The sequence below is a fragment of the Equus quagga genome, chromosome 12 (assembly GCF_021613505.1).
Source record: "Equus quagga isolate Etosha38 chromosome 12, UCLA_HA_Equagga_1.0, whole genome shotgun sequence".
NCBI classification, from domain to species: Eukaryota; Metazoa; Chordata; class Mammalia; order Perissodactyla; family Equidae; genus Equus; species Equus quagga.
Genome location: NC_060278.1, coordinates 10,311,924 through 10,337,534, shown reverse-complemented (window position 1 = coordinate 10,337,534; position 25,611 = coordinate 10,311,924). Strand labels below are relative to the sequence as shown.

Genomic DNA, 25,611 nt, shown 5'->3' with positions numbered 1-25,611 from the left:
ACTGCATGGAACAGAATACACCTCACCCTCATTCACATTGGACAGTGATGTAAGTGAGAAATTCACCTTTATTTTTCGGGCTACTAAGAGTAAGAGCTGGTTCGTTAAGGCAACTGGTGTTGCTTACTTAGAAAATGCAAGTGGAAATGATGTGCCCCCTTTCTGTGCTTGGCCTGTATGTGGCCCTCCCCCACTCTGGATAGAATGGAGCCTACCTACTCTGTAAGCCTGGATCCCTGAGCGACTGTGTGGAAAAGATTCCTGCTGATCTCTTCATAGCACAGTACTGTTATGTGAGCAAGAAATGAATTTCTCTCATGTTTAAGTAATCACACATTTTGGGGTTTATTGTTACAGCTGTTAGCCTACCCGAAATAGCAACCAACCATTCTGGATATGTGAGAATTTATCATACACTATCCTTTCTTTTATTTCTGCCCTAAAGTAATAAAGGAATAAAGAAATGATGCTCACAAAGAGATGTGAAAAAAGTTTACAGTGAGTTTTCAAAAACATTTTTATGTAAACATTTTTCTTTAATGAACTAAAGTAAGCTTTTCGACAATGCTCTCAAATTCTGTTTGTGAAAAGGTGTGAAAAGAATTGTCATTTTTTCTGTGTTCGCCACAGGATAAAAATCAGTAAATGCAGTAGCAATTTTTATTGCTCTGATATTTTGTAGTTTCATATATTTTACTAAATTTCTCTAATTTAAAATTTCATGAAAGAAGCTTTTCCTTCTTAGATATTTGTAGACTTATTGGAGTTGAAGACAGTTCCACTTACATAAATTTATTGCTTAATAAATTATGTAATTTTACAAATAGAAACTTGAGAATTCACAAAATAGACAAACAGAAAGGACCAGAAAAGAAAAGTAGCATCCCATTTTAATGAAATACATACAGTGAGTTATGGAATAAAACACTTAAGAGTAGGAAAGTTTTTAAAAGTTGGTACGTCAGGAAGGAGGCCACTCTCTTCAATCATCTTCAATGATGCATTTTATAAGTTGTCTTCTCGATTTTATGTTATCTTCTTAACTTTTCCTTCTCTAAATATAAGCCTTTCAGCATATATAACATTATGCATATCAAAAATATTTATAGTTTGGAATAGCTGCAAATGACATAGGCTCCCAGAGAATATTTGCTGTTAAATTTGTGGAGCTCTGAAACAATATGTAGAAACATGTTAGTAAGAAAGCATATACCACTATTTCCAATTAAAAATACTTAACAGTTTTTAGCGTTGTGTTCCTTGTATCATGCAGTGTAGAAAAAAATGTGAAGTTCGGAGTGCTGACTTTATTTTTCAGGACTCATAAATTAATGTTTATGTGAGCCAAGTGCATAATAATACAATACGAATTAGACTGTAGAATCGGAACACGTAATGTCAAAATTTAGTTGGTTTATATGTGGAAAACTTGACACTGGTAAAAACAAAATTTTCTCTAGTGCAAGTAAATAATTAAGTTATTCTTTAAACATTGCCTAAGCATTTGGTAAAGACTATTTCTATTCTCTTCATAATATTTTCCTCTTTGAAAAATGTATAGTTTCATTTTTATGTTTTCCATGTTCTTTTTCCTATGTTAAAATGACTATACTTGATACATTATTACTTATTGGCAATATAAATAATTTTGTGCTTTTCAATGACACTAATGTCATGTTCCAGCTGCTTCATTTCTTGTTCTAGCTTCTGCTTGCGAATCTTCTTTGGTACGGAATCGATGAAGACCGAGAGGGACTGGAACTCCTTATGCACCTCTTCCCAGTTCTTTTTCAGCCCCTGCAAACGGTAGAGAAAACTGTAGACACTAAAGGAAACTGCAAAAGTAAGGTAAATGGTAGAGAAGATTGTACTGGTGAGGAAAAATATAAATAGGTAAAGAAAACTGACCAAAAGAACTTTAAGAATGACATGTATTTATCAAGTACTTGGCCACAGTAACAAGAAATATGGTACGGAGGCCAAACTCTGTCCTTGATCGTGTGCTCAGGTCCCACTGGGAGTATTTATTTGCTCTGTTTTTAATGTTACTGTACTTGTTTTTATCATCAAGTATGCGTGTGCAGAGTGATGAGTAGTGAGAAACCAAGCTCATAGCAAACACTTTGGTAAAAACGACAACTTAGAATTGACGTCTTCAAGCAAAAAACACTTGAACAGAAAATTATTTCTTATAGAAATTTTAGTTTTTTCTCTTTAAACCATTATCTTCATTCTTTAACAGGGAAATCACATCAAAAGACTTGATTCTGACTTGCATGGCCATGTTTTAAGAAACATGTCTGACTAAATGAAATTGTACAAAATGCCCAAATTCAACATAACGAGAGATGATTTTTTATCTATCTTTTTAATATATCAAAGAACTCTCCCTGCATATGGTCAAGGGATCTATATTTCCCATTAACGGATTCTAGAAATGATTGAAATGTCATTAAAAGTAACACACATGCGGGGCTGGCCCCGTGGCCGAGTGGTTAAGTTCGTGCGCTCCGCTGCAGGTGGCCCAGTGTTTCGTTGGTTCGAATCCTGGGTGCGGACATGGCACTGCTCATCAGACCACGCTGAGGCAGCGTCCCACATGCCACAACTAGAAGAACCCACAACGAAGAATACACAACTATGTACCGGGGGGCTTTGGGGAGAAAAAGGAAAAAATAAAATCTTTAAAAAAAAAAAAAAAAAAAGTAACACACATGCTAATTCAATAATGTAGTTAATGTTTTATATGCTCAGAAACCAACGAATTCAAAATTAGGGATCTCTTAGGGGCAATAAAGGTTATTTCCATCTCTGCATAGTTCTCATTTCTTATCACAGTGCACTAGAGGCCCCAGTGAGAAAATGGTCATAAATGGCTAATTGAATTCATGCAATGAAATTTCATAAATTAACACTTTCTATTATTCACCACGGTTGAACAATCATCTTATTTACACAAAAACCAAAAGTAAAACTGAAAGGACAATTAAAATGTTGCCTTGAAAATATGATCCTTGAAAACCATGGCCATACATTTAGGTTTAAGGGAGGATTAGAAGTATCATAACATCTTCATAATAAGCCCTCATAGCACAAATTTAATTGTGTAGAAACTTTTGGGGGATAATAAAGTTTCAATGGTATATTTCCATGCTTAGGTAAAAAATGATGATAGAATGGGGCACACTGTATAGAAAAGTTTGGTTGGGAAAAAGAACAACAAATTTTGAACCCTTATTGAGTGAGAATATATCAAGGATTTGGGAAAGGGAAAAGATAGAAGGAAAAGTATCCAGGTTAAATGTTTAAAAGAGGGGGATAAATTAACAATTCCTTCTTTTTTGCTGAGGAAGATTTGCCCTGAGCTAAGATCTGTGCCAATCTTCCTCTATTTTGTATATGGGTCTCTGCCACAGCATGGCCACCAATGAGTGGTGTAGGTCCACACCCAGGAACTGAACCTGGGATGCCAAAGTGGAGTGCACCAAACTTGACCACTAGGCCACAGAGCTGGCCCTTAACACAGTTCTTAATAGCATATGAGATATATTTCTAAAAGAAGTCCTCAAAGGAATTCTATTTCTCCATAGTCTTTCATTATGAAATGGGAAATAGATTTCCACAGTGCACCACAGGAGTGCCTACTGCAGAGAGGAAATCTATGAACTTATGCATTTCCAAATATCAAAGGTTTTTCATAGTTATTTGGATGCTATTTCCATATTACTTGTGGTCACAGCAGGTACACTTTTCTCTGTATTTCCTTTTAAAGGGTAGTTTGCTTTATCTCCCAGTGTGTACAATAATGTTTGGATCAAAGTCAACAGCTAGGGATGGGAACTAAATGTAACTAATATTTCATATCATATTGGAATAGCCTGTTTGCTGTTTTTAAGACATTTTTGTTATTTCATCTAGAAAAATTGTATTCACTGCAGCAATAGTGATTTTCCCCTATTTTTATTTCTTAATTTTTCTCTCTTCTATTTTAATGCTGAAATAATACTGCTAATTTTGGGAAAATTTCAAATAGGGAGAAGCAGTCATGAAACAAATAAAAAGTACTTTGAGTTCCATGCTCCTTTTGCAGCCACCCCATCCCCATCCATTCTCCACCTTCTTGTCCTGCTCTATGACTAGGGGCTGGAGGCGGGTGGGGTTCTTTCCTGTGAGCTCTTTTACCCTCCAGCCTCTGACCGAGTTCAGCAAAAAAGGCACTGGTGGCAGAAGAGAGAGGTTGGGGCATTTCATCCCCCTCTCCTTGACATTACCTGGACACTAGCTCTGGCTCATCCATCTGTGACAGCAATGCCTGTCAAGTGGTCCCTTTCCAGACTCCAGCTCTCACCAGGCTCTGGTAATGCTGTTTCATGCCCCTGCCCTTCAAGCCTAGGGTGGTGGTGGATTCCCACTGTCCTTTGCCCTGAGGTGCCTCAGTGTTCCTTGTTGGTTCCCTTAGCCATGCTTCACTTCTGTAAATAGCGCCTTCATAAATTCTCTTCAGAATCACAGCTGAGTGTGCCTTCTACTTTCTGCTGGAGCCCTAACTGATAGAGTTCCCTTTGTTACCTCCTACGCACGTGCATGTAACGTAGCAGAGAAAATACCAGCCTGGGAATTGGTTGATGTGTGTTTTAGTCCCTCTTTAGCCACCTGATAATTTTGTGACAGAGAGCAAATGTAAATGAAACTCCAAGTTCACTGACAGTAAGGACTGCGTTTGTTTTGCTCACAGCAGTATCCCCCGGGGCTGGGTACAGTGCCTGGAACACAACAGATGTTCCATAAATCAACAGATGGATGAATGCAGAAATGAGCCCACTTCATATATTTGCATTTTACATCTTCATCTGTAAAATGATAAGTTTGGACAAGATAATCCTTTCCAAGAATAATGAGACTGTTACTTTATGAAGAATGAGCAGAATGTGGCTGACTCAGGGACATACAACCATATTGTCATAGAACCATACACAGTTCTTAACCAGGGAGGAAACATTGTTCCGGGCTTCTCAGGGACACAGCTCATGGCTTTGTTGCCATAGCAGCTATACTACCTGGCTAATAAGGCATCCAAGGGAGGATGTGCTATTGTCACATCAAGGGCATGCAAGGGAACCCTGCAGTGACCACATTAGGAAGCTGAGGGCTGCTTATCCACGGTGGCCAGAACTGTGTGGGAGGGAAGAGCATTCTCCTTCTGAGAAAAGTTCTTCCTCCCTCTTCCTATTTTTCAGCATCATTTAGACATAAAAACCTGGCTTTCACAAAAGCGTGCACTTTCTAAAAATGGTAGAATCCAACCTAGAGAGAGACAGAGAGGAAAAATGGGCCAAAGACCAGACTCTTCCTGAAAGTGACATGCAAAGTCCAACCCCCATGTCTGCCAGCCTTCCTGCCGGCCTGTCTTCCTTTCTTCCTTCCAGCACACCATTATTAAACATCTGTGTTTACGCCGGGCACTGGGTTAGGCACTGGGAGGCTGTTGTCAAGAAACAGACACGGTCCCTGCCCTTAAGTGACTCCTGTTATCTGGGATACCCTTTCACTTTGCAGTTTAAGGCCCAGCTAAAGACCTACTTACATCCTTTAGTGGAGACCAGTCAGTCCCCTGGGACCTTAGAAAACTTAGGATCTGTGCACACACATACTCGCATCTATATATGCCACATATATACATATCACCCCTCCTCAATTAAATTACAACATTACCTATAGCAGAAATTTTATCTTATGCCCAGCTTAATATCCTTGGGACTTCGCATGATACTCTATGCAAAATGGGCTTTTAGTAAATGTTTATTGACGATTATGATGACATTGATAAAATGGTAAGAGTTTATCACAGCATATGAATCTATTTTTCAACAGAAATTAATGCAGTAAAAAGAGGATTTTTCTGTTTTTAAAAGGTCACTAAAAATGGCTCTGAGGAAAGCCTTCAAAATAACAAAACAAAGGGTAAAGTACTATTTTTTACCTCTATAAAAGATAACATGACTATAGAAGAGTATAAGTGCGTGCTTCATAAATACTCTCCAAAGATGATCATGGAGCAACCCTGCTCACATCCCCCAATATATTAAATGCTTCAGATAAACGTCCTGCATCAGAAACTGCAGTGTAAATATGACTTTAAGTCTATTTTATTTAAAATAAGGAAAATATATGTAAAACCTAACCCCGGGTTATTTTAAAATTTGGACATTTGGCTTATAGGAAAAAAAAAGTTGGCCTAGGAACAGTTTCAATTATTCTAGAGCTCCATCTAGTGAAAAATATCTACTTTATGGGTATTAATTTTGAAAAATACAGCGACATGAGAATAAAAATAAAAATGAGTTTTTTGCTTTATTTATGCAAGTTCATTGTAGGAGAAGGTGAGCTTCTTTCCAACACCATCTTCAGGAAAAAACAGAAACTCACCAAATTGGAAACAAAATATTTTTCAGTGAATCTCTATATTACAGCTTTTTGCTCTCCCCAAAGGGTCAGTTTTGCTGCACGTCGTTTGTCCCCGTAACCAAGAGGGCGGGTTCTCATTTCAAAGTCCCAGTGCTGGCTTTAATAATCAAGTTGATCGAGGACATTTCTTTCAGAGCCATTCTAAAGAGTGACACATGAATATAAATTACAGCACACTCACCTGCAGAACCGTCTCCCTTTCTTCATCAGATAACCTTTTCATAGCTGCTTTCCTGAGGTTTTCCTGGATATAATTATCATATTCTTCTTGGGCTTTCTTTACTTCCTCATTTCGCTTACATATATACTCAGGTGTGACACCATAATCCTTACAAAGATTTATTTAGGGGAAAAAAAATCAATATCCTGAATGCAATTTTATATATATGTACCTACCAACCAATCAATGACTGAGAGAAAACAAAATATTACAGGCTTAAAGCTTTCGCACAAAACACTGCAAAGTGACAAAATTCAGTGATTTTTTTCCCCATTGGGAACTAGTGGATTCTGGTCTTTTAAAACCATTGGAGTTGTTATTGAGGCCACTTGTTTTCCCTGGTTTGAATGTTTCCAGCACCTCTTCTTGGCTGATAACTCAGCTCCTCCTTTACCCATAAGAGTTGGTTTTTCTTTCTTTATTTTAGGTGCTTCAACTTTACCTTGGAATATCTTGAATATCTTGAGGTCCCTTTTGCATGGTCTTGTTAAATAAGAAAATGATAAATGCTTCCAAGGCATTATAAAAACAAACTCTTAAGAAGTACTAAGCATATGTGCTTTAAGAGAAAATTGACTTGGGAATCTAAGGTTGTTTTTGGAAACACAAAATACATTTTCAGCCTCCCGAGCTGCTTACAAGGCTGACTGAAGCAGTCAGCCATGATTCTTTCAGATTAGTGAATGTGTTTGATATCACTGTGTAGAGAAACAGAACTACTTGTTTATTCTTCAAAAAATTATTTGAGAATGTACTTGGTGCTAGCTATACTAGTGAATAAGAAAGTCGAGAAAGTTTCTGTCCTCATGGAATGTACATTCTATGGTGAGAGAAACTCACCAATAATAGAGCATAAAATAATACATCTAAGTGCTCCAAAGTAAAATAAAGGACAGTAAGGGGGAAGAAAGCAATAGGAGCTATTTCAGATAAATAAGACTGTCAGGGAAGACCTCTCTGAGGAAGCAGCTGTTGAGAGATAGGTAGTCATTAAAACTATTCACAAATATTCTGGTTCTTCTTCTAGGCACTTGGAAGGACAACACTTTCCTGCTCCCCTTGACGTGAGATGTAGTCATGTCGCGTGACCTGACTTGCCCCCTGTGAGCGGAAGTGACCTCTGTGCCTTTAGAACTAACTTGGATGACTTGCCATGTTCTTTTTCTGTCTGGTACAGTGACAAGTGATGTTCTGGGTTGCTTGGGTCCTGGAACCAGGACAAGAAGCAAGAGCTTCCAACAACCCTCAATGAACATGTCGCATAAGCAACTTAGTTGCTTTAAGTTACTGAAATTTTGGGGTTATTTGTTACCATAGCACAACCTAACCCATCCTGATTGAACAAGGGATAGAAATCCTAGCTTTAAACATGTTCTGGAAAGTCGCAAAGCACTACACAAATAAGCTCTAAGAGCACAGTATTCTGGTAGGTTAGCACAGTGGTAAACAGTCCCATTCACTTCAGGAGACACTGAGGGCAACACCGCATTACAGCTCAGTATAATTACTGATGTTCATAATGATGATTCTGTATCATCACAGAAAGATTAAATTATATTTGGCATACTCTGTTTAATAAAGGGAAGGATTTGATACACTTTTAAGAAAAAGAACTATGTCACAAATGAGTAAAATCTTCAGTGATTGGAAATATTCCCATGTGCTGAATCACTGAAGGCTAATGAATACTACTAATATTGATAATTGCGTGTATGATAATATCCACCCTGTACTGAACTTTTATTGGTGCCAGATGTTGTGTCAAGTGCTTGATGTATTTTATATCACTTATAAATTGAATGATTTGTTAAAGATCACAGACTTAAGTAAGTGGCAAGAGTTAGACCTTGAAATGATGCCCCACCACTATTGTTACACAGCTCAGGCAATCATCCATGCTTCTGTTTGTTCTCACAAATTGTTTCTCATGGCACAAACAGGCATATAAAATTTTATTTGGAACTAAAGCATGAGGTTCACTCACTTTTAAAAAATGATATTGCCCATAAAAGGACTTACTATCTCACTTACCAATAATAGATTTTTTAAAACTTAGTGCTGATAAGTGGAAAGAAAGTTGAGTAAATCCTTCATGAGCCCTGACTGCTTAGCCAGCAACACCAAGAAGACAAACGTGCAGAGTGTTTGTGTGGCTTGGCAAACAAGCATAGGTAGACTAACAATATTTTTCTGTCTTCGTGATGGATACTTTCAATCTTCTGCTCAAAGCAGAAAATGTATTGAAGTGAATAACTTAGGCAGAAGGCAGCCAGAAGGAGGGGCTGAGTGTGTGGCAGTTGGTGGTATGACCATCAAAGGACAAGGGTTTTTATATGATAGTGGAGAAATAATGGATTGGAAGTGGCTTTAAAGAGCCAGGAGACTGAAATTTCTGCTTTTCCACACTCTATGGGACAGAGACTGAGAAGCCTCCAGGGCCACAGAAGGAGCAAGTATCTGGAGAAGCCTGAAATAACTTTATCTGCGTGTGCTGCCAACTCCTAGATTCCTGCTAACGTCTTCCAAAGGTGTCTGAGCCTACTGGGTGACGAGTTTCTCAGAGAGTATTTGTGTTCTCTGACAACGGCCTTGAGGTTCCTGTTCTGATTTTGAACAGGCATTGGATTTATCACAGTAGGTCACTAGACGACCTCAATGCAGCCCCCCATACATCAACACTGCAATTTCTTTTTTTACTCTTCCTTCTTTCCTTCCTTTCCTTGTTGCTATAACTTATTATGTATCATTATTCTTTAGGGTTTTGCACTCATATTTTACTACATGTGTTTCAAGCACTTTTGCACTCTAGAAGTATACAAACTAAAAGAAGTTTTGTATAAGTTGTTTTTTTGGCAAGCTTTTTCAATTTTAAAGATCTTCTATATTTAAACAATTAAATCCAAACTTCTATAATTTCACCAATGAAATCATATGCCTATCTGATAAGCAACTTTTCAGATAGAAATGAAGGAAAAAAGAAGACTAGATTATTGTATAGTACTTTCAAAGTCTGTTTTACTCCAAACTAAAAATAAGTGAATATAGTCAGGTTGGAACAGTAATGTGAATTCTTCACTCTGCACTGATGGGGTGGATGACTTTAGAGATGTATTCCTCTTCATTTCACTCATTCTGCTACTAAGATACTGCAAGCTAATGATTTAGTCTTAGGGTCTTCTGAAAGATTATTCCTTCTAGATTTATAGTAGTGACCGTGCTTTTAGTGACACTTCCATCTCAAAATTTAATACGTTTTAGAGAATGTTTGTTATAATTGTTAAATATATCTACAATTGAAATTAAGGACAACAATTATAGTTTTTCTCTACTGAACTATGTGGTGGTGTTCATTCCAAATTCTCTGTAATAGCATCACATTAGACTTGGACCAAACACAGATCGCGGAGAATGGGAATTGGGAATCTAGATAATTTGTCCAGTGAGAGCACTATTCATGATAATACAGACAATCATTATGAACACCATATTTAAACTACTTGAACCTCAGGTTGCTCATTAATATATCACAAGCCTACCTTTTTACTGATGTACTTTGGAACCAGTCCTGAAGTTTCAAGATCATGCTTGTCTCCTGTTCTTTTGTCAACGTAAATTGGTTTAGGCTTTTTCGCCACTCCCATAATGACATCGGCTGCATTTGTATTTATAAAATTTTTTTCACTCTGTATTCCCATGACTGGATGATCAGTCCTCAATGGCACAGGAGGCTTTTTGGGCTCATTCCGATCAAACTTTTTTTCTGTTAAACATAACATTTCCTTGTTAATATTAAACTATAAACATTGCTACTTAGTACTATTTATAACATCCAGATATTTTACCACTAGTATATTGGAGTTTTATTAATAATATATTCAAAAATATAAGGTAAAAAATAAGTAATCATAATCATATCATATGTCTCCTATACACTCCTCCCTGATTGACTCTCACCTCCTAACGTAACTACTATCCAGAATTTATCTTATTTCTCTATACCATGTTCTCTTCATTAGCAGCAGATGAAACTGGCCATTTTTACACAGCTTCTTCAACTGGACCATTCCAACTCATCTATTTTGATACACCCACATCAAAATGTCATGTCAAAATGCTAAAATGTGAAATAATTGCAATTTATTTCTAAGAACTGAAGGCAACAATTATCTTGACAAAACCTTACTCAAATCTTAACCCCTTCACAGTTACTTAAGATTTTGGCTTTATTCATTCCTGCACGGTTTGAACTTTTTATACGTTTATATAACTTTTATTATCAAAAAATCCAATAATTATTATTAAAAGTCTATGGACTCGATTTTTTAAGATTGGCATCTGAGCTAACATCTGTTGCTAATCTTCTTTTTTCTTCTTGTTTTTCTTCTCCTCAAAGCCCCCCCAGTACATAGTTGTATATTCTAGTTGTAGGTCCTTCTAGTTGTGCTATTTGGGATGCCACCTCAGCATGTCTTGACAAGTGGTGCCATGTCTGTGCCTAGGATCTGAACTGGCGAAACCCTGGGCCGCCAAAGCGGACCGTGCAAACTTAACCACTCAGCCACAGGGCCAGCCCCTAATCTCTTGCTATAGACTGAATTGTGTCCCCCCAATATTCATATGTTGAAGTCCTAGCCCGCAGGGCCTCAGCACTTGACTGTAGTTGGACATAGGGTCTTTAAAGAGGTACCTAAGTTAAAATGAGGTCATTAGAGTGACCCCTAATCCAATATGACTGACATCCTTATAAGAGGAGGAAATTTACACACAGACATACACAGAGGGAAGATCATGTAAAGACAGAGTGAGAACACAGCCATCTACCAGCCAAGAAGAGAGGCCTCAGAAGAAACCAACCCTGCTGACACCTTGATCTTGGACTCTAGCCCTCAGAATTGTGAGAAAATGAATTTCTGTTTAAGCCTCCCAGTCTGTGATACTTTGTTCTGGCAGCCCTAGCAAACCAACACACCTGGATATTAGTTCTACACCCCAGAAACATCATAAAGGAGTTTTTGAATATTCATTTATTCATTACTTCATGCAAAATATTTTTGTTGAGCAAATACCATGTCCCCAGGTAATGCTCTAGGAACTGCGGACACAGCAGGGAACAAAAGAGACAAAGTCCTTGTTTTCATGGAGTTTACGTTCTGATGAGGGAAGAAAAATTAAAATTTAATATGTAGAATATAACGTATATATTTGGTTGAACTATACGTGAAATTCTTAACTGTTTTTGACCTACAAAAATGGCATCTTCTTCCTGTTTAACCTATTACTGAAACGTGAGCATTGTTAGAAATTGAATTACGGAATTCCTACGAGGTATGGAGCAGAGAATGAGGCCTCATTGTTGTGACTCAAATAGCTTCCTTCGACCAGATACACCCAACCAAATAAGGTTTGCGTAATCTGTTTGCTTAAAAAACCAGAGGTATCTATCCTCTAGATATTCACATGGAAAATATTCAGAAGCCAAATTTCATTATGAATTGAAAGCGCACGCACATCACTCCCTTAACTCTAAGGGAGTGCGTACAAGAGATAAAAATGAATTCTCAGAAAATGCGGAAACAGTTTAGAAAGACTGATAACTCATTCTTAGGTGAGTAAATAGAGTAAATTGTAACTTGGTTGTTTGTGGTTGTCCACTGGATGGTAACTAAAGCCCACCCCGGCCTTCCCCTTACATCTATCTAAACATCATCCTGTCTCTCATCCCAGGAGTAGGGGTTGGCAATGGGATGAGGTTGGAAAATGGGGTCAGGACATCTCTTTACAAATTATTTGGTGGTAGTGATAATAAATATGAAAACCAAATGGTTTAGTTTTTTTAGGCTATATCAAAATGGCAATGTCAACACGGCCTTGTAGTAATGCAGAGGGTCTATCAATTGAATTTAGAGAAATGTTCATGTACCTGTTAAGTGTTTTTCAGTGTGTCTAGCAAATTACTATCTTCAAATTAACTGTGTTCCCAATGGCAGCATATTCAAAAAGAGATTGGCAGCAGCCTTGGCCTGTATTACCTTTAACTTTACCTTACTTTACTGGGCTTAAGCTCTTCCAACACTCGGAATTTCTTAATTATTCTTAAGGCCAACTAAACGTTGTGTTTGTTTTGCCTCATACAGTTTATAAGAGGAGAGATAGGCTTCTTCTCTTTTTTCTTATTTGATGTTTAGGATTTCTATAGTTTGGTAATTGTGTTATATAATACAATGTGCTTAACCTTCAAGAGCCTACATGAGGACCCAAGTAATATCATTGGTCCTAAGGCATTGAAAGAATTGAATTCCATTTTAAGATTTTCCAGTGTCTTCAAGTGGTTTTAGGTCACATAATATCTAGCCTCCACTTGAGGAAGATACAAAAGAGACTTTCAAAGACACGAATTTAAGCATGAATGTTGTATTTTCAGACTTGCTTCTTGCATCTTTCCTGATAATGCCCTCATCCTTTGTCATGGCAGTTGGATTAAGAGAGGATTGTAGGACATAAAATATTTCCATGGGGAGAAGTAGTTTCACTTTGTCAAAAGGTACACCCTAGCTGGGCTTGAGATGTTGCATTATTTCCTTGATGCCAGAAGACATAAAAAGGCTAACTTTTTAAAAGAGATAGACTCATTTCCCTCTCCTCTTTATTGTCCTAAAACATCAGGGAAGACATACATAGGATGGGAGGAAGCTGCTTCTCTGCATACCTGTCACAGATCCCTTTTCATCAATTTTCCAGTCTTTTGAGAGCCTTCTTTTCTGGTATCCACATACTCCGTGATCATGATTAACTACATAATTTGCAACGCCGGTACAAAATGAAAATGCGGGGTTCTTTGATCAAAGATTAAGAATTTCAGGATGGCAAAAGCAGGGCATTAAACCAAGCATGGGATTCTTCTAAACATGGGGACTTGTGTGACTGCACAGGTAGCATGCCCAAGAAGTTGGCTCTGTCTACACTCATTCGTGAAGGTTCCTCCATGACATCTAACTCATTTATTGTTCTAATGATCTTAGAGATCTGGGAGAGATAAAGCCCATACTCAAGTCTCAAGTGAGCCTGGTAGTTGCTTCAAAAACTGGTAGTAACTGATGTAATTTTCATTTCTTGGAGAAAAGTTCAGACAGGATTTAGATGCCAGGCAATCTTGCCCATGGGGGTTTAGAACTCTTTTGATAACATTCCTTTGTTATTGAAGTCATATGGCTAGGGACTAAGATGGTGAGACATGTGGTGTCAGAGGTGGGACTTTATGGGACAGTCCAAGATGTACTTCAAGATTCTTACACCATGAAAAGGAAAGTCTATTTTGGGGGCAACTTGGCATTCTCCACTCTCTTTTCCTACTACATTCTCTACTTCTCCTTTCTTCTAGCCTCTCAAACTCTGTTTAATATGAGGTAAAGTTTCTATCACTTGTAAATATTTAATATTCATAGACAATACAATAATTTTAGTTAAATTACCTGTTAACACTTTTAATGTTAAAAAGAATGATAAGACCTACTCGGTGGTAGAGGTTTTTCCTTTGAATGTTTCTTCAGGAATTCCTTTGGAGAAGGTAGTTCAACTTTTGCTGGTCCCATAGTTTTCATTGCAGTTTTAAATTTTTGCATGTCATCTTTTACAGCTGTCTTAAAAACTGATGTGTACCTAAAATTAAAAAAAGTAGTATTTATATTTCTAGTAGAAATTATTTAAAGTTTAAAAAAGGATATACATTTCTAATTTATATAAGTCCATATTCATTTGGAGATAAAGTATAATTATCGGAGCCCTGTTTATCAAGCTTAGGCAAGCTAGAAGGAGGCTTTGCCCTAAGAAACAGATGCCAGTGTAAAGATGTTCATAATATTTCCTTATTATCCTTTGAGCATCTGTAGCATTGATAGTGATGTCACCTCTCCCATTCCTGATATTGGTAATTTGTGTCTTCTTTCTCCCTCTTTTTTCTTTTTTTTTTTTTTTGCTGATCAGTCTGACTAGGGCTTTATTAAATGTTATTGATCTTCTCAAAGAACTAGTTTTCATTGATTTTCTCTAATGCTCACATGTTCCATTTAAATGATTTCAGCACTTATCTTTATTATTTCTCCTTATTTGAGGTTTAATTTGCTTTTCCTTTTTTAGTTTCTTAAGGTGCAAGTTTAGGTATTTGAGTTTAAACATTTATACTTTTCTAATAGAAGTATTTAAAGGTATAAAATCCCCTTGAGGCACTGCTTTATAGCTGCATCCCACAAATTTGGATATGCTGTGCTTTCATTTTCATTCAGCTCCAAATACCTTTTTAATTCCCTTCTTGTATCTTCTTGACTTAGGAGTTTGTTGAGATGTGTTTAGTTTTCCAATATATGGGGATTTTCTAGATATCTTTTCAATTTCTAATTGATTTTTACCGTGTTCAGAGAATATCCTTTGTATGATTTCAATCATTTAAAATTTTCTGACACCTATTTTATGGCATAAAGTATGGTCTGTCTTAGTAAATGTTCTAAAAGGAAGTGTACTTTGCTCTTGTTGGCGGCGGTGTTCTATTAATGACAATGAGGTTGAACTAGTTGGTAGTGTTTTCAAGTATTCTATTAATTATTGAAAGAGAGATGTTGAACTCTCTGACTACAGTTGTGGATTTGTCTCTTTCTTCTTTTAGTTCTATCAGTTTTTTGCTTCGTATATTTTGAAGCTCTATTAGTAGGTGCATAGCATTTAGGAATATGATATCTTCTTGAAAAACTGACTACTTCATCATTATAAAATAATATTCTATCTTGTTTAAAATTCTATACTCTAAAATCTACTCTGTCTGATATTAAGAAAACCACTCCAGCATTCCTTTGATTTGTGGCAACATAGTATTTTTCCATTCTTCAACTTTTTACTTATTTGTGTCTTTATTTTTAAAGGGGTTTTCTTATGGAGAGCATAGAATTTTTATCCTTTCTAATAATCTTCTATTTGGTATGTTTAGACCATTCACATTTAATGTGATTTTAAAAATCGGTTTGTGTTTAAAATTTCCATCTTGCTATTTGTTTTCTACATATCCCATTCTTCATTCTTCCTCTTTTCATCTTGCCTTATTTTTTGTTTTTATTCTGTGGAAGTTCTAAGGTTTACAATATACACATTTAACTTATCACAGCCTATTTCAAGGAATATTATACCACTTTACATATTGTATAAGAACCTTACAAAAGAATATTTGCATCTACACCCCCGTCTTTGTCCTAGTGTTGTAATATATTTTACATCTATATGTGTTATAAAACCCATAGTTCATTGTGATTATTTTCCCTTTAAAAAGCCAATTATATTTTAAAGAAATTTGAAAAGAAGAAAAATAATCTTTACTATTTATCCATATATTTACCATTCCCAGCATTCTTTATTTCATTGTGTAAATCCGAATTTCCAACTTGTACCCTTTCTTGTGCATTAAGGACTTTTTAACTTCTGGCTTTCCTTGTTTCTGATGAGATATTTGCTGTCCTTCTTCCTTCCACTGTATGTAATGTGTCTTTTTTCTTTGGCTGCTTTTAAGATTTTTGTCATTATTACTAGTTTTAAGAACTTTAATTGTAATGTCCCTTGCTATGGTTTTCTTCTCCATCTCCTCCTTTTTCTTTTCTTTTTTTCCCCCTGCTTGGGGTTCATTGTGATTCTTGGTTTTGTGGATTTAGAGATTTCATTAAATTTGTCAAAACTTTTGCCATTCTTCAAATATTTCTTCTGTTAACCCACTTTTCTCCTTTCCTTCTGGGATTCCAATTTCACTTATATTAGGCTGCTTCATGTTCACAGCTCACTGATTCTCTGTTTTTCTTTTCAGTTTTTTTCTCTGTTTCATTGTGTATTGTTCTATTACTATGTCTTCAGATTCAACAATATTTTCTTTTTCAGTGTCTTAGCTACTCTTAATCCTATCCCTATTGGATGGGATTAGGATACTACTGGTATCAGTATTAGATGGGATAGGATACTTACTATTTTCATTTTAGACATGGTGTTAGTTATGTGTAGAAGTTAGATTTGGGTCTTTTTTTTATCCTTCCATTTCTCTCTGTATCTTGCTTGTTTTTTCCTCAAACACATCAAAGATATTTAAAATAGTCATTTTAATGTCCTTGTCTACTAATTCTCTCCCTGATGTCATTTCTTTGTCTGTTTGTATTGACTGATTTTTCCCTTGGTTATGCATTATATTTCTGGGTCCAGAAGAGCTTTTAGTCTAGTTCTAATTTGGCCCCACTACTGAGGCAATATACTCTTGAGAGCACTACTCAATGCCCTGTATCTCAGAAGGTCTTTCCATTCTGATGGGAATATGAACTTTATCTGGCTCTGCTGCCTTCTGTTGGTTATTTCCCTGGCCTCAGTAGTTTCATCAGACACATGTACCATCAACTAAAGACTTGAGGGAAATCCTCCTGAATATTTCCATAGCTCTCTCTTTATCTATGAGGTTCTCTCCTCTCTGGTACTCTGTGCTGTGAATTCCACATGCCTTGATCTTCCCAAACTCTGACCTCTGTCTCCTTAACTCAGGGAAACTGCTGGGTTTTGTTTAAGTTCCTTTTTCCTGGGCTTTTGCCTGGAAATTCTCTCCAGGGAGTATGTTGAGGCAACTAGGGCTTGTTTCCCTTCTCTGAGGGATGACTGCTCCGTGCTGCCTATTGTCCAGTGTCTGAAAACCACTGTTTTACATATATGTTCTGGTGTTTTCGTTGTTTAAAGTGAGAGGGTGAATTCCTTGATTGGAAGCAGAAGTTCAGCTCTATCACTTTTAACAATTTGTATTCTCTTCTTACTTATGTGGATAAGTTTGTTTTGAGAAACATTAAATAGTTTCTTGCTTTTAGGGGCCTTTTCTCAATCTTGAACTCACTGGCTGGGAATTAATTATAGTTCAAACTGAATGAGCTCATTAGATACCTTAAGGAAATATGCTCAGTCCAAACGTGTGCCTTAAAATTCCCATGGAAGTTCGAATTGGCAGATATGATCTCTTGATTCATAAAATAACTTCCTTTGGGGTGAAAAAGGCGTCTGTATACTCTCACTTCTTTTTAATTTGCAACCTTGTGATTCAATACATTATTTTGTGTGTGTGCTGAAGGCTTACACATCTGTTATAGGAAACAAGATATTCCAGTCTATATGAATAATTTTTTATTTTTCAAAATTACAAAAATAAAAAAAGATGAAATTAATATATCATATGTCAATCATATATCAATAAAAAATAAATAAAAATCTAGGTTCCCTCCATCTCCTCAATCCATTTTCCAGAATAAACTCTGTTTTCTATATTTCTATTTATGTATGAACTGTAACTTGATTTTTAAAAACTTAATATAATGTGATATCTTTCCAGAACAGTGCATGTAAAGCTTACACTGTCTTTTCAATAGCTGCATTTTATTCTATTTTCTGGATTGTGTGGTTTTATTATAAAGACCTAGGGGGTGACTTTATTAGACAACTGGGCCTACTTTCTAGTTTTTATTAGATGTGGGCTATAGATTAATTATTCTAAAACTAAAATTGTCATCTTCAATAAACATGCCATACTTGCATTTATTTTATTGCCAATAATCACCACATAGTAAATCATATGAAGTCTTTAGGCATATATTTTTAAAGCATTTTCTCTTAAAGAGCACACAGAGAAATACTGACTCAAAGTTGGGATGGTTTGATAATGCTTGATGGAGATTTTTCTTTTCCTAATGGCTTAGATGGGCATCTGGTTAACTACTGTTTTTTGGTTTTGTTTCGTTCTTTTAATTTCAAACCAATATGATTGCAGTGTTTCTCTACTGTGTAGGACTTTAGAACCTAGACTGTATTAGAAAGTCCCTCAAATTATTTCTCGAAGAGAATTCTAACTTGTACATGGGTACCCCTTAAGCTCACGTAAAGGAACTGAAGTGAGAGTCTTCAATTCAGCCTCATGACTCTAGCAAATAATTCAATTTTCAACAGTGGATGCCAATTCTACTCCCAGCTTGGCTGACAACACAGGTATGTATCACCGAGTATAATTCTGATCTTGGTGCTGCTTAATACCTATCATAAACTGTTGAGAGGAATAATAAATATGGTAGATTATCAAGAGGATATGTAGTCAATGTATTAATTTATATCTGTGCTGGACAATACAGTAGTTACCAGCCACATGTGAATACTGAGCACCTGAAAGGTGGCTAGTGCCACATGTTGAAATTATAGTATTTTGGATACATTGGGTTAAAATAAAAATCTATTATTAAAATTAATTTTATATATTTTTTCTACTTTTTTAAAGTGGTTATTAGAAAATTTAAAATCATGTACGTGGCTCACATTTTATTTCTATTAGACAGTGCTGACCTAGAGATTGGAAAAATCAATCCTTGAATTAAAAAATATAGTTGCATAGTTGTATACCCAGACCACATCATATCGATGTCTCCAAAACTGCTTTCATTAAGTTATGTTTTGGCATGAAGACCATTGGTCTACAATGAGAGCAACATCTGACCTGTGGAACTTGGTGCATTTAATGTAAGAGTGCTGCTGAGATCTTTATTCATTACATCACACACATTGTCTCTTTTCTCCATGAACCGTGGAGGAAGTCTTATTTCTGGCCCCACACCAAGAATACTTGTGTTTCTCAGCCACTGCTTTCCTTCTGTCTTATGGAAAACGTGACTTAGAGTGTAAGTGATCTTTGAAGGATCATGGGAAGCATCGTTCTTCCTTTGTGGGTTGCCCACCTTCTAGTTAGCACTGAGTCAAATTTTTATCAGACTTCAAGCAAACACACAAGATTTGAAAGCATACATTTCATGTACCAGAAATTTCACACTCATTTGTGGCACTGTCTTACTTTTCTATCATTATTTTCTATTTACTTTGATATCCTCATTAAAAAATATCTTATTGCATTATAACAGAGTAATGTATAAATAAATACTAAGCAGTATCTTACACATGAAAATTATCTGAAGAATAAAATATATAGATATATATGTGCTATTGAATCAAAAGGTGCTCATTACGTTTGTTTTAATTATTTACTCAGATTGAAAAGCAGTGCACAACCTGGTTAAAGTTATGGGCTTTGGTGTCAGACTTATATCTCAGTCTTAGCTCTTCTTCTTCCTAGCTGCCTCGACTCTCTGGGCCTGAGTTTCCTCTTCTGTAAAATCAGGATATTACTACTCATCTCATAGGGTCCTTGTGAGATTTACATAATGCTTATGAAAAACATGGAACAGTATCTGGTACATTGTAAACACTAATACATTGAACATATAATCATCATCATCACTATTATTAATATTGTTGTTATTATTACTTGGTATTCATCTTGCTTAAATAAAAAAAAAGTTTAATCCTTGACTGATCTTACCTGTGTCCTAGAAGACAGTCTTATTCTCTAAAAATTCAAGTCATTGTGTAAAAATGGTTATTATAAGAGACAGACACAGATAGACGGACTTTCCTGATCTATAATAAACAGATTCTCATACTATGACATCTTGTACACAGTATGCTTAAGATATTGAATCTTGATCTGTAATGGAATAAACTTATAAAAAATGAGTCTAACTCTGACAAAAGTTCAGTTATCCACAAATTTCCCTGGCAACTAATTTTAAGAAATATTGTCGACATAGTTTCTTCTCAACATTTTTAGGTACGTGTGAAATGCCAGAGAGACGTGCTAACGTACCACATGTTAAATCTCTAGAAATCTAAATGAGAGGCAATTACCCGCAATGAATGAACACTAAGCCAGTAAATGCACATGGAAGCTGAGATTCTCCTTGTTGACAAAAATCCTGTTTGTGGATGTCCTTGCCCTCATCCACAGGTCAGAAGGGGAAAAGTACCTTCTCAAATTATCCCTTTCATTTCTAGTTTCCCAGGCCTTCAATTCTTCCACATTCTTTAGGTAATTCTATTAATTATAACACATCTTCAGTTGTGTGCTTGCTTTTCTTGCTGATTTTGAAATCTTCTATATGAACTGTGGGGTTTAGGTCAAAAATTAATATAAATACATGCATGAGAAGAGCACTTGGGTAAAAATAACAGAAGCGATGCAGAGAAGTGTTAGTACTGTGGAAGTCTCCAGAGTCTGGATATCTAGATTAAAAATATGAATAACAACTTCTAACACTAATCATAAAACTCTGTCTGAGACCACATAACGCAGCAATGGGAATTTTAGCATAAAATTTCATTATTCTAAAAACAAAGGCTCTGGAATATTCTTGACTTTTTTGAATAAAAGTTCATTTAGAAGGACTGCTGCACTCTCCAGTTGAATTAATGGCCATAATTAGCCAGCAAAGTAGATAAGAACCTCAGGAGAAAATGACTGCATCATCTTAGACTTCATAATAGTCAAGATTGCTTAGCAAAGTCAGATACATAACCAGACTTTAAGGAGATGTTACAAAACTTCAGAAAATATACATAGGACAGTATGTAAACTGAATTAAATGGAAGGTAGTCCAAGAAGAATGAGAAGCTCTGAAAATGAAATTCTAACTAAATGTCACAATTAATCCCAATAAAAACAAGAAAGGCTTAAGGAAAAACACAACTAGTGGGTGCTTAGGACATTAAATATTCCCGCTTTCAAAAAGTAAGCACCCAGAAGCTCCATACTGGTAAGCCTGATGTCAATTTTGGAGAGCACCTAAAAATCTGTAGCAATGATTGTATGAGCCATTTGGAATTTCAGGTTACTGAAATGAACACCATTTTTTTAAAAAAAAATAAGATTATGGGATTCATAAAACAGGCAAATGGCTTAGACATAAGAATATGGATCTTGATGTTAGCAAAGCCTCTAATTAAATCCTTGCTGATATCAGCTGATTAATGGATGCATTTGGATGACTGACTGAAACTTCAAAACAATATTGCTGTCAGCCTAGAAAGAGGTGTCTAGTAGCCTACTAAAGTGCAAAGTATTTACCCTGTTCAGTGATAGATGGAGATATGAAAGACATACTTACTTGATTTGCACATGACACAAAGCTGGGTGGGATGGTTAAGAGAGTGTATGAAAGATTCAAAATTCAAAACTCTGCCTATTAATGAATTTAGATCAAAAAGAATCAGCTACACAATTAGTCTTAATTCATGTGGGAATTTCAATGCGAGACAATGGTGGGACATGACTGTCAAAATGCTAATGGATGCATTAATAAAAGTATTGTGTATCAAGAAAGGAGATAATGGCTCCATGGGATGTTCAGACCATACCTGGAATATTATTTTAAACAAAGGGAAAGAGAGAATGATTGGCGATATTAAATAACTGGAGCCATCAAGAGAAGGGTGACAAATTTGGTGAAGATCTTGGAAACCATCTCATGCATCATGAGCAAGTGAAATTTTGAAAATGGATTCATGGCTTCCCATTGACTTTAACACTTTTAGGTCTTAAGTCTCAGCTCATAGTTCAACTGCAAGAGGGTGCCCTTCACCCTACTTTGGTTACATATATCCATTGTTTAAGTTTTCATTTAGTATTTGCATCTCTCATTTGGGTTTTCAATATTATACGGTTTTATCATTAATCAACATTTTAATGTTTATATTTCAGTTCCCCAAGGAAACTGCAACCTGTGAGGTATGGGAGATCACACTGCAGTCAATTGTTGATTTTCCCAAGGAATTAACCTCCTTGTGAAACCTGGACAGTCATCTTGCTAATCTTGCAAAGATCCACAGTGAGCTTTCTTGAAGTTGGGTTTATAACTTGGTGATCCAAATAAGCCTCGTAGCTTAATACATTTCTTTCTTAAGATTAATTCCTACTTTTAGTAAGGAGATTGAGTCAGGCAAGTATTTTTAGTGTGGTGAGAAAGAGCTAGGTAAATGTTTTATTATCTGTGTTTTTATAAATTGGTAGTTTGCGTGCATGACATCTTGTCAAATTAAAATCTTCTCATGGTTGTTGCTGACACTGTAGGTTGACTTCACCTCACCAGAAAGAGTTCTTTGGCACCACACCTAGATACCTTCTATTCCCTTCACCATATGTTCCTTTTCCCGACTTATTCTTTCAGAGTAAACCAAGGCGTTTGTGCTGTCACTCCAACATTCCCCGAGAACATTCCCCCAAAACAATGTTATATACACAAGAGGGGCTCAGTTAATGCTTGCCAAATGAACGAAGAATATTTCTATAAAATTTCTTGAAAAAATCACCTAGACGCAGTAAAGCTTTTTAACTTACCAATGAAGAGAACACCTGTCTAATAAAATATCTTAACATTCAAATTCAGTACTCTATAGAAAATACAATTGACTAGTGGATTTCAGAGAGGAGGAGCTTTACCTTGTACAATATACAGGAATTTTTGAGCACAAGTCCCTTCAGCAATAGTTAATTTGAATGCTCCTCATAAACTCTGCGACTGTAATATATCTTACTTAACATTCCTCTTTCCGACCTCAATTAGATTTTTGAGTAGCTGATGGAAAACAACATAGGCACTGCTCTGGTTAAAACCAGATACTCAGGCTTAACATGGAAGCGTTTGCCCAATTGTTGAAGATGTTAGGCACCCCAAGTAATTACCAGTAAAAATAACTGGACATTAGATCTGAAAGAGACTTGAACATTATCTAGTTCATTTAGCTTGTTTTACTCATCAGACAACAAATGAAAATTTATTCATGATCCCCAAACCTATTAGTTGCAGAGTCTGCTTTTTAGCCGCGTGCTCTTTCAATGTTGTTTTGATTTGCATCACGAAAAGGAAAAACATAAAAGACAGCAGAGTTCTAGAGGGAATGAGATTTTCTCCACTAGTTACCTTCTTCTCTCTCCATAGATTTAAATAAGTTCTAAGTCCCTACACAGGAGAGTAACCTGGAGGTTTACTTTGAGGTTACCTTTCTGAAATTTGGGGAACCTACAGGGCCTAACACCTATGTAAAAATTTTAACTCAGTTACGTATTTTTGGGTCTTTTTCCATCTACCCTTCCTTTCACCCAATTATTAGATCCGAAAAAGACCTTAGAAACTATCCAGTCTGTCTATTTCGTTTCACCCATCAAAAAAACTGAGGCTCAGAAACAAATAGGACTCTATACGAGACAATAATCTTGGGAAAAAATAAGTACCATCCCAATAGTGTAGTCAGAAATAAAACAATGAACTCCTGAAAACAAATATCAAGTATCCTAACATGGGATAATAAAGTTGGGATTTTCTCTTTTCAACAAGAAATTTCACGCTATGTTGTATACCACATCATGTACGAAAAACTACATCAGTTACAAAACAATTACAAACCGTATTAACAGGAGGCTAACATGATAAGGTGGCCCTCTCACAGCACGGGACTGCCCTCTCTGTGAACTGTGAGATGCTAAATACCTAGATTTTGTAAACTCTTCTCTAAGAAGTTGTCATCCAAGGCTACTTCATTGAGCAAAAATAGATGTTATTTCTTAAAGTTATATGATGCTTAGTCAAACCTGTAATGGAACAATTATTTCCCATTCTTGTTTCAAGCGATAATCTTTGCTTACCCACATACCTAGGAGGCTGGGGAGGTTCCTTCCAGTCACTGGGTATGAGGTTATAAATGCTCTCAGAAAAGCACGCTGGATCCATGACCACCAAATGATTCCTTAAAACTACTCAACTTTTTTCTCTATACCACTATCTCCGTCCCCTTCTTCACTGCGTCCCCTTTCCTTTTCTACTCTCTTGCCTTCTCAAAGAACTAAGGTTTCTCTCTTTCGCATAATTTCCCTTTGACCTCTTCTTCGCAGTCCTCTCTTGGGACGAAAATAAAATACCCCTTCTATTCCTCTTGGGGTTGCTTAGCGTGGTTAACGGCGCGGTTGCCATGGAAACAGTTACTAGGCGACGGAGAAGTCGAAGGCAGCACCACAAATTAGGTTTCCTTTCTTCCCTCTCTGCAGCTCCTTCTTCTGCCTGAGAAGTTCAACATGGAAACCACTATTTATATGTGCCCTTGGGAGTAATGGGGTCAAGAACGGCCTCCCTTTAAAAACGTTGCTCTTTTCTGTCTGTATATTTGGAGAGAAAGATAAACTCAGCTACAGACAGTCAGGAAGCCCAGCGGTAGGTCACACAATACGGCCTTTGTGCGCAGGCGCCAATCCCGGAGGAGTCGGGGCGAGCGGCTGAGGCCACGCTAACGCACGGGCCAACGTCGACAGCGAGACGAGGGAGGGGAGGAGCCCGAGGAGCTGGGAGGTTCAGGGGGGTGGAGCCTGGGACGAAAGTCACGTGCCCTGTGTGCGGCTGCTCCGGGCGAGGGCGTGGCGCGCGGACGCAGGCCGGCACTGGCGCAGGCGCAGAGGAGGCTGCGCGGGGGCGCGGGGGGTGCAGTGTGCCCTCGGGTTTGGACAGTGGGCGAGCCTGGGCGAGGCCCGGAGGTGCAGGGCTCCGACCGGAGGCGGCGCTAGCGGCTTCTGGACGCTCCTTCCCATTTCCTTTCCTTTCTCCCGTCTTCTCAGGGTGATTTTCTTGGTGAGTTATTTGAGGAGAAAGAAAGGGAAACTGTAGAAGCCAGTCCGTTAGCATCGCATGCCTTGTCCCCTTCGTCCCTCCCCCTTTCCAGTCCTGGGTTTGTCACCTCAGCTCTCCGTCCGCGCTGCTGTCCGGCCGCTTTTGTCCCCGGCGGCTCGGAACCGGCCGCGCAGCCCCGCGCCCCTGTGCGAGCGCGCCCCCTCCTCCGCATCCACCTGTCGCGCGGTCCTCCCGCCGCCGCCTCGCTGTCCCCGCGCCGAGCCCTCCCTGCTCTCCGCCGTCTCCCTCTGGGTCGGGCCCCTCCTCTTAGGTCTTTCTCCACATGTTCTTGAACTTCCTGTTTTTTAAACGACCAGCCCAAACCAGGAGGAGAAACCTTTTAAATGGGCCCTT

At 37.3% G+C, this 25,611-nt stretch overlaps 2 protein-coding genes across 10 annotated transcripts in view; one reads left to right on the top strand and one right to left on the bottom strand.

Moving 5' to 3' along the window:
• THNSL1 (threonine synthase like 1) overlaps positions 1–25,611 on the top strand; it is a 69,224-nt gene that overhangs the window by 30,944 nt on the left and 12,669 nt on the right. For 4 of the 8 annotated variants that reach the window (XM_046679919.1, XM_046679920.1, XM_046679910.1 and 1 more), the window contains exon 1: positions 25,089–25,218. The exons of 2 other annotated variants lie outside the window; for them this stretch is intronic. The gene's annotated coding sequence lies outside the window, so the exon portion shown is untranslated. Of the gene's footprint in view, positions 1–1,766; positions 1,849–24,693; positions 24,808–25,088; positions 25,219–25,611 lie in introns of those variants that run through there. 2 more of the 8 variants (XM_046679917.1, XM_046679914.1) reach the window with 2 other exon arrangements.
• Positions 873–25,473, bottom strand: ENKUR (enkurin, TRPC channel interacting protein). 2 transcript variants are annotated; one of them, XM_046679924.1, is made up of 5 exons: positions 25,325–25,473; positions 14,196–14,341; positions 10,222–10,445; positions 6,647–6,793; positions 873–1,797 (listed from the first exon to the last, which is right to left on the bottom strand). In XM_046679924.1, exons 2-5 carry the CDS (start codon positions 14,302–14,304, stop codon positions 1,624–1,626), a joined length of 654 nt encoding a protein of 217 aa, XP_046535880.1. In that variant the 5' UTR covers positions 14,305–14,341; positions 25,325–25,473; the 3' UTR covers positions 873–1,623. The 2 variants fall into 2 exon arrangements, with proteins under 2 accessions (XP_046535880.1, XP_046535879.1); XM_046679923.1 differs by lacking the exon at positions 25,325–25,473 and adding an exon at positions 24,254–24,634.

What these genes read in the sequence shown, in the direction of transcription:
- ENKUR (XM_046679923.1), bottom strand. Translation starts at nt 24,330, where the DNA reads ATGGATCCAGCGTGCTTTTCTGAGAGCATTTATAACCTCATACCCAGT. An exon ending in GAACCTCCCCAGCCTCCTAG is followed by an intron (nt 14,342 to 24,253) that starts GTATGTGGGTAA and finishes TTTTAATTTTAG; the next exon opens with GTACACATCAGTTTTTAAGA. An exon ending in AAAGGGAGACGGTTCTGCAG is followed by an intron (nt 1,798 to 6,646) that starts GTGAGTGTGCTG and finishes TACCGTTTGCAG; the next exon opens with GGGCTGAAAAAGAACTGGGA.